This window comes from Natator depressus, chromosome 16 (genome assembly GCF_965152275.1).
Source record: "Natator depressus isolate rNatDep1 chromosome 16, rNatDep2.hap1, whole genome shotgun sequence".
Lineage (NCBI taxonomy): Eukaryota > Metazoa > Chordata > Testudines > Cheloniidae > Natator > Natator depressus.
The window spans coordinates 2,246,988-2,256,502 of NC_134249.1; the positions used below are offsets into that span (position 1 = coordinate 2,246,988).

Below are 9,515 nucleotides of genomic sequence, written 5' to 3' on the forward strand. Positions count from 1 at the left end.
GTGGAGTGCGGGTCCACTGCTCTACCTAGGCGTTTACCTTTCTGCCACGCATCCTTCTCCGCCGGAGAACTGGCAAAATTTAGAAGGCGGGGTGATAGAGCGGCTCCGGAAATGGACGAGGCTACTCCGATGTCTCTCCCTCCAAGGGAGAGCGCTGGTGCTTTACCAACTAGTCCTGTCCACGCTCTGGTACCGGCTCAACCCCCTGGTCCCGGCCCCGGGTTTCCTGACCAACCTCCGGACATCGATTCTGGAGTTCTTCTGGTCAGGACTGCACTGGGTCCCTGCAGGGGTTCTTCATCTACCCCGAAGGAAGGAGGGCAGGGCCTGAAGTGTCTGCACACTCAGGTCCGTGTCTTCCGCCTCCAAGTCCTGCAGAGGCTCCTTTATAGTGCAGGTAGTTCGACGTGGAGCATATTGGCGCACGCCTTCCTGCGCCGCTTCCAAGGGCTCTGATACGACCGGCAGCTCTTTTATCTGTCCGAGAGGTTTTCCGCGAGACCGCTCTGGGCTGCCAGTCTTCTACCAGGACCACCTCCAGACCTGGAAACTGTTTTCAATGACCAGGTCCGTGGCGGCCACCGGGGGAGCAGATCTCCTTGCGGAGCCCCTGCTACACAACCCCCAGCTCCGTGTGCAGGTGGCGGAGTCCCGCTCGGTGCACCAGAGTTTGGTCCTGGCGGAAGTCACGAGAGTTGGAGACCTCCTGGACTACAACCGGGGAGACTGGCTGGATCCCCTGACGCTCGCCCGGCGCATGAGGCTCTCCAGACCTCGTACCCCCCGGCGCGTACTTCAGGAGGTGAAGGCCGCCTTGACGCCCGCTGCTCGGGCTTATCTCAACTGAGCCCTGTGCGAGGGCGCACCCCGTCCACCCTCTACCCCAGGCCCGCCGGACCTTTCAGTTGGGCCCCTACCCCATAGATCCCAACAAACCCCTCACCCTTTCGCTGCGAGCCGGCTGCATGAACTGCAGCCGGTCAGCTTCCAAATCGCGTCACGGAAATATCTATACACACTCACGCTTCACGCCCTTCACGCCCACACCCTGGTGTCCCACCCCGATACTGCCACCTTTGGAGGGTGAGCAACCCTGGTGGGCCAGCCTGTATTCCACCTTGGTCCCGAGGCCCGTCGGGGACATTAGTTGGCATCTCCTTCACGGAGCTTTGAGCACGGGCGTGTTTTTGACACGGTTCACCCCCATCCCGGATACTTGCCCTTTCTGCAACGTGAGGGAAACCCTGGCATATGTATATTTAGAGTGTGCCAGGCTGCAGCCCCTTTTCCGGCTCCTCACGAATATTTTATTACTCTTTTGGCTACACTTTTCCCCTCACCTTTTTATCTACACACTCCCCATCTGTGGCCCCACAAAGTCGCGGGATCTCCTGGTTAACCTCCTCCTAGCCCTAGCTAAAACAGCCATTTATAAAACCAGAGAGAGGAGGTTGGCTAATGAAGCGTCCTGCGATTGTAGGGCCGTTTTCCGATCCTCAGTACACTCACGTATCCGGGCGGAGTTCCTCTGGGCAGCGTCCACCGACTCCCTTGACGCATTCGAGGGGCGGTGGGCGCTGTCCGAGGTTCTCTGCTCGGTGACCCCGACCGGTTCCCTCCGTCTGACCCTTTGATTGAGGGGAAGAGTGAGAGGCCCCAGCCGTTGCCGCTGCGGATACCATCATCACTGTCACCTAGGAGGGGTCCTATCACATGTGGTGTACGTCCCCCCCACCCCCAAACCGCCCACCCCACAGCCGTGCCCATCTTGTCGGGCACTCTCAGGAGAGGAATAATCGGTGACACTGGGCGTGGCACTAGGTAACTCGAGGGGGTGGAAGACCATGAGTGTCGAGGAAGCCCCCCCTGCTCTAGGCCACCAGGTAACTCAGGAGGGTGGAAGACCACGAGTGTCGAGGAAGCCCCCCGCTCTGGGCCCAGGCTAGCCTGAACACTTCTCCCTCCTGAAGGCTGCTTTGTTATACCTTGTGTTTGCTTTTGTTTTGTTGCATAGTTTTGCTTTATCCTTTTTGGTGATTCTTTGTAAGTGTTACACAGATAAAATTCTTTTCTGCTTTTAATAAAAAAAAAACCACTCTCCTGCTGCCCTCTGGCCATGCTGTATCACACTTTGCTGAGACGTGTGATGGCTCAACTAAAAGTGCTTGATGTGTTTAGTTGTGATTATTGACAGACTCCTTGCAGGCACTGCAGAAGGAACCAGTCTAAAGCTGGGCTTTTTGATAAACTGCTCTGCAAGGTGCATCAGCGCCCAACGTGACCAGTGGGAGCAGTTCAGATTTGTTTAATTTGGCTGCATATGCATCTTGTTTGATTTTTGAGGGTAAAGGTTGGGCATGAGAGCAGGAATAGCTCAAACCCATGTGGTGATGATGCCACTGCTTTGCTGGTTTATTACCCCCGCCGGTTGGCAGTCAGAGCATTTCCCTTGGTGTGCCTGCAGAAACTGCCACAGTCTAGAGAGTAGAGCTGCATGTGGCTTCAGGATTGATTTACAAGGTAGGAGCTGGAAGTTAGCTACAATGGATGTGTACAGTAATGCAGGTTCAGGGAGTTCACTGGAGTCCTTCTGATCAATATTCTGAAAGCATCTTGAGTTCTTAAATAGAATGCTGAATTGATGTGGGGCAGCATGAATGAGTCTGTAACAGTCTCTTGTTGTCTGTCTTGTGATATATCTGGAGGTTTCTTTGTGATTACTCGAAAATGATTAAATCTTCTAAGTAACATTATCCTGTTTCTAGGCTGGAGTATTGTCTAGCGCTTAGAACATGTGAATGGAGTTGGGGTTTGTAGGGGGACTGTTGTGCCACTGGTCCCGCTGGGCCTCAGTTTTCCCATCTGTAGCTGATCAAACAGACCTATAGGCAAAAGAGAGGATATTAAAATTCTTAGACTCAGGGTGGAGGCTACTTAAGCAACCCATAAGAGAATACCAAAAGGCACGCTTACCCCTAAAGAAGAAAGGAAGAAGGAAAGAGGGAGGGTCGGGGGGCAGGGGGAGCATGATGTAAATGGTTCAGTGATTTAACTTCAACAGTTTATTCAAGCTAAACAGGGAATCCCTCAGAAAAAGGTGCTCCAACTCTACTGACGCCAAGAGAAAGGAGCATAAACTAGGGTGGATGAAATACAAAGTCAAAATTAGGAGGCTAAAAGGGAAGAGCAAATAGCCAAAGACAAAAATCAAATAAAGAATTGTAAGTGCTTTGGAAACAAGGCAATCTGTGAAAGATCTAAGGGGTGGTTCAGAATTTTGTGCACTTTGCAGAGAAGCAAAACAATTTCTTTGCATCAGTCACCACCACAGAAGATATTGGGGAGATACTCCATGCGTGTGCTCTTCAGGTAATAAAAGAGGTAGACTAAGCAATTCAGATGGAAGTTGCTGGAACAAACTGATAAATTAAGGAATGTCAGGTCCCCAGGACCAGATGATATGTCCAAGAGTTCTGAAAAAGTTTAAGATAAAAGGGACTGAACTGGTGACATAAATTTGCAATCCTGCACAGGGCCGTCCTTAGGATTTATGGGGCCCTATGCAATATTATTAAACTGGTGCCCCTGTACCTGATGACAGCCTGGGCTCACAGCCCAGGGGTGCAGGGGGAGGGACGAGGCAGAAAAGGATAGCAAGATGCCCTGCCTGCCTTATGGTGGCGGAGAGTCACAGTTCCCCGCAGAGACCCCCGCACCCTCTCCCTCACGGAGAAAGGACATGCAGAAGGTACCTAATTAAAAGCAGTAAATTTGGGAATAAAAATTGTCAGTCACAGGGTTTTTGATATTCCCTGAAGTTTGTCGAGATTTATTTGCAAAAACTTTGTAGTAAGGGTGAGTCAGCTGTCTTGCTGAATACAATGTTAAATATTATGGGATACATGATGCAGCTCTTCTCTGTTTTACATTTTCTCAATCAGTATTTCTAAGCTGATTCCATATTTTAAATGTACTCTTAAACCTTCATAAAGTAATCATTCCAGATTATTACATATTTAACTCACTGAAACAAAGACATTATTTTAAATTAATCAGTCACAGCGGTTTAGTGTGTTCATAACAATGTTCATTGCTTTTAGAAAAGGGGAACACTAATTTACTTTGTGTGATCTCCATAACAATAGACATATTTATGAAATTTCACCAACTTTAAAAAAATATGTTTCCAAAGATTTTAGGCATAACAAAAGATTTTATATCTTACTAAGGCGCTGATTTTGCTGGAGGGTTCTCTTAAAACTAGTTCATCAGATTAGTCAGAAGTAAAGAAAGGGAAACTCTTTGTCCAGCTTTCTGGAAGGAAAGGGGTGTTGTCCCTTTAAGGGCTCGCTTCAAGGTTGGGAGGGGGAAGGGAGAGAAAGGGTTGGACAGAAAAGACAGGAAAACTTTGGAAGCAAGGTTTTTTTTACTATAGTAATTAAAATTAAAATGTGTATTTTAGATAAGGGTGGTCTTTTGAAGGATTTATTTAAAAATCTATATGTCTGAAGATCCAAGCATTTAAGGCTAAAGATGATTGTGCATCTAAAAATCTATTCAAGGATTTTTTCGAGATTTGATTTTATAATCTTCACCAACTCACTAAAGAAATATTTTTAAAGCAAATTTTAAACTAAGGTCCTGTAGACTAACATGTTCTGAGTAAATATTACAGTAATGCAGAACTGTTTTTGTCAGTAAATTCAGAAACTGACAGTATATACCTGGGGTTTGGCAAATGCCTGTTAAATGGCTTCATTACCACTTGAATGGCTCTTTAACAGTTTCAGTGTTGTGCTAATAGATCTGGCAGGCTGGAAGACTTTCACTTTTAAGTCACTAGATCCCCTCACCAGGCTGCAGCAGCTAGCTGTGGGAGCCTGCAGGAAGGGTCAGAACAGGGATAAGAAGAGCTGGGAGGGTGGACACTAAGACCCAGTGGTGCCCCAAATTTTCAGGTGCCCTGCGCAGCCACATATTCTCCGTATGCTTAGGGACAGCCCTGATCCTTCAGTTAATTCAGTGCCTGTGATTCCAGATGGTAACTAATGTCTTACCTAACTCTCTAACTGGCGCTAGGGATTATCCTGATAATGTCAGAACAGTGAGTCATACTGCAAAACCAGGAGTATGGGTTGAAACAACATTAAAATAGAATGATAAAACACCCAGGTAATTGTTATATGATCAGAACAAGCCAGCATGGGTTTAATAGGGGAATATCACACCTCCCAAGTACATCAACAAATTAGTGAATATCATTTATTTATTTCAACTTTCAAAAAGCCTTTGACAAAGACCCTTCTAAGAGGAAACTTCTGTAAACTGGTGGTGATGGGAAGATCAGAGGCTGGCTAAGAGACAGCAAAGAAGGAATAACAATACGGGCTCAATTTTCAACATTGTAAAAGAGGGACAGAGAGGTCCCAAGGTTTTGTCCTGCGGGTGGCATTGGCATTGAAAGGACTGGTGTTGACAGAGGCATCTCTGCGACTGAACATGGACAGCACCTTTCATTGTCCCTTGCTTTGCTCTGACTTCCACAAATATAGATCTTCCCAGATCTTAACAGAGTCACGCTGGAGAATATATAAGTGGCAGGTCTCTTCCAAACTCAATCCATGGCATGATGCCAAAAGTAGATTGTTCAGATCTGCCAAACAAGATTGTCCCTTTTCTTCTATGTTTGCATGAATTAGTGTATTAATATTTGTGTGTATTAATCAGTGGCAGTAATATTTGTGTGCAGTGATCAGTGGTGTTAATATGTCAACATTTTACATTATCATTAGGCTTGACAGGGAAGGCCCCATTGAGATGAATGGGATATTTCACACCTCCTTAACCAGGCAATTTTAATGCAGCTACTAGCAGACATTGGTACATCAGTTTACATCCAGGTTTTGAAGGTTATCTCTGCAACCAGGCAGGCTAGAGAACTGATACTTCTAAAATGACAGCTTGATTTGTGGTCCCCAGGGAAAAGTAACTAGTTCATTGAGTTGCCATTAGTTGGCCAAACCTGACTCTCCTTCCTGGCTGAGTGCTCTGTAGCTCAGGATGTTGTTAGCAAACATTTTGTAATTCTCCTGCAGTGCCCTCTGTCCATTACTTGTGCCAACTAAAACCAATTATTCTCTTTTCCCTCCTATTCAGATGAATCTGACTATCAGACTGAGTATGAAGAAGAAATTCTAGACAACCAGAAGGACGATTACGCTAATTTCCTAAGCAGCCAGGTGGAAGAGGATTCTGACTCCGTAAGAACTGTGCTCTAGACTAGCTCTGTGTGTCCTTTTGCCGGCCTTTAGTCTGACAAGCATGTCAAAGCCAAATGTTTTCCTGCAGGCATAGAGCCTTATCTAGGTTAGGTGGTGGGATCACAATTTCGTGGGAAGGTGTGATAAGGGGCAGTTGAGAGAAGCAGCCTCTAAGGCTGGTGCTGAAAGGAATCTGGTAGAAGAAAATTCGACCGTCTGTAGTGTAGTGCAGGTACTGAGTGCATTCCTAAGCCATGTTCCATCCCTCTCAGGTGTACAGCAGTTGGTCACAGAGCAACATATGCAGGCTATTTGATATCTTTGGTTACATGTGACCTACAACCCTGCAAAGCCAAACCTTTCAGTCTTAGGGGAGATTGTTGGAAGGAACCAAGTCATAAACAGGAGCTTTTGTGTGGCTGAAACTTGTCAGCATCCTTTAAAGGGTCCATAATTTAGCAGAGTGTTGACATAAGCTTTGTCCCTTCCTATACACATAGCAGAGAGAATGCGTGTCTCATGGCCAGAGTTCACGTACTGGCATTTAAATAGTTATAATCCATCTCTAATTTGTGTCGACCATGAAGTTTTCTGACCTTCCATCTTGGAGCAAAGCGTAAATGGGATCACACAGCTCCACTTAGGTAATGAAAAACTCTACATCAAATCTATGTCACTGCTCTCTCTCTCTTACGGGGAGGGTCCTGGCCAGTTTGAAAGAGCTACAAATCCCTGCTAATATTTGGAATGAACAGTTCTTGGATGGGAGCATGTGAACAGGTTTGGGGACCTACACAAATAAGATACACAGGGAAGGACGTGAGATGGCTTCAGTGTTTCCAAGTGATAGCAGCAGAGCGCGAGGGCTGTCTCGTAGATCCACACAGATTCATGTTCCCAGTTGTATTTAAAATCTTCATCTGCTAAACTAATCCTTCTGAGACTGAAGTCTGATATGTAAAGGGCTCCTGGGGGAGGAAGGAGAGAGAGGAGTGTCTTTGTTTATCTGGAACAGTCTGTTAAATCATTTCAGATCCGATATCTCCTGCTGATGAGTATGTTTGTTTCCTCCTTCAGGATGAGGATGTACAGATAAGAAAACGCACCACCATCCCCAAACAGGAGAGTCGACCCAACAGCACAGGGGAGCCCAGCTAATCCCCAGGGAAGCCATCAGGACTTGTCTTTCATTTGGTCACATAACTGTAGTTTCACTGACTAACAGCCCTTTTTATAAAGCGATTGCTTGGTTGAGATGTTGCAGTTTCTCATCCCTCTCCGATCAGGATGGAGGGGCTGTTTAACTGTCCTGAGAGGAGACCCACCATAATGAAGCACAAGAAGTGCCAGTGCGCTGCCCACAACTCCATGCCCAGTGATATCTCATGCCATGGAAATTTACAATGTCTTTGCTCCTTTCTCCAGGTACCATTGTGGGTTGCAAGTCATTGATCTCTCTGGGGTTTGTACGGCGAAGGGGTGTGCTGGGAGTTGTCTATGGTTAGAAGTGTGTTCAGATGCTGCTTTGGCTGTCTGCCACCATGAGTTCTGTTTGCTGTTCTGGCCCAGAAGGCTAAAAAAAAAAAAAAACATTGCTGGAATGTATGTGCACGGCCACTGCTGCGAAGGGTCAATACGTGAGCATTAGCGTGCAGGGGTGTTTGTCACAGGAGCCAGGCAGCCACGTTGTTAACTCAGCTCTGTATTTATTTTGCAACTGTGTAAGTAGGAGCAATGCTGTGATAGTAGGATAAAGGGTCTCTGTCTGCTTGAAGACTTAACAGGAAATCTAAATGCTACAAGTTAATTACTCTAAAGGTTACTCATTTGATTCAGATACTGTATAATCAAGCCAGCTGCAGGAGCATGTAATGATGGCACATTTAGTTGCTATTTGCCAGGCAGTTACAGAGTAGCTACATAGCTGTAGCTGCCTTGTGAAAGAAAGTAGTAACTGCTGAAATGAAATGCCAGTACGTGGTTCTCAGTGGGTTACAAGATTCTGTCATTGATCAGTCACTGTTTTGTGGAGTGTGATAAATTGCCAGGGAGGTTATGTTGAGTCGATAAGAGTTCATGTTTTAAAGGTCTCATTGCAGGCATGCAAAACTTTGCCCAACTTTTCAGGAGCTCCACAAAGGTTGCAGCCATCTAAAATGGAGCAGCCCAGGTTCCATTCCCAGCATGGTACTCTCTGTCATGACCCCGCTGGAAGGTGTTTCAATGCTAAAGATTTTTGGGAATGCACCAGTAGTCCAAAGATCTTAAGTCACTTCTGCTGAGATCAGAACCTCCTAAGGTGACACTTGTACTTAAGAAGACACCCTCAGTTTATAACCACAGCTGGAGTCCTTTTTATATATGTACTTTAAAATAAAATTGCAGCAGAGAAATCAATGCTTGCTGTTGTCATTTACCAGAAGGCTACGGAAGATGTGGATGGCTGCACCAATCCAGTACACATGGTCATTCATCCACGTAAGGCCCTGCAACATCTAGAAAGTTGGGGCAACCTCCAGGATTGTCACGGATCTGCAGGGCAAGTTGCCTTTGAGCTTTGTACCATCTCTCAAGGAGTCGCTTACTTTATAGTGCTAGACATTAGCCATCACCTTTTTGCAAAGGGGAGCCCCGTGGCTCTACTACTCTGAGACTGGGCCCTGCCTTCAGTACCCCTGTTTCTCACCAGGTTCCCTCAGCAAATCCAAAAGAACTTGAACTCCTGTTGGAAACTTTCCCCCTTTGGAGCGAAGAACTCAGCAGATATTTGCAGTGACACAGGTCAGCCTTTTCAAAGCAAGACAGCTTTTATTAGTCAACTGGAATAGAGTATTTTAAGGTTCTTAGTAAGGCTGTCGATTAGTCACAGTTAACTCATGTGATTAATTCAAAAAAATTAATTGCGATTAATCACAGTGTTAAACAATAGAATACCAATTGAAATGTATTAAATATTTTTGGATGTTTTTCTACATTTTCAAATATATTGATTTCTATTACAACATAGAATACAAAGTGTACAGTAAAAAGAAAAGGAGGACTTGTGGCACCTTAGAGACTAACAAATTTATTTGAGCATAAGCTTTCGTGAGCTACAGCTCACTTCATCGGATGCATTCAGTGGAAAATACAGTGGGGCGATTTTATATACACAGAGAACATGAAATAATGGGTGTTACCATACACACTGTAACGAGAGTGATCCAGTAAGGTGAGCTATTACCAGCAGGAGAGAGGAAAAAAAACAAAACCTTT

At 45.8% G+C, this 9,515-nt stretch overlaps 1 protein-coding gene across 1 annotated transcript in view; it reads left to right on the top strand.

Moving 5' to 3' along the window:
* The window catches only part of PNPLA7 (patatin like domain 7, lysophospholipase), a 400,735-nt gene extending 392,068 nt beyond the window's left edge, over positions 1–8,667 (top strand). Inside the window, exons 35-36 of the mRNA XM_074973883.1 lie at positions 6,157–6,260; positions 7,338–8,667. Coding sequence (XP_074829984.1) covers positions 6,157–6,260; positions 7,338–7,418 — 185 coding nt within the window. The 3' untranslated portion in view covers positions 7,419–8,667. The remainder of the gene's footprint in view (positions 1–6,156; positions 6,261–7,337) is intronic.
* The last annotated feature ends 848 nt before the right edge of the window (positions 8,668–9,515 follow it).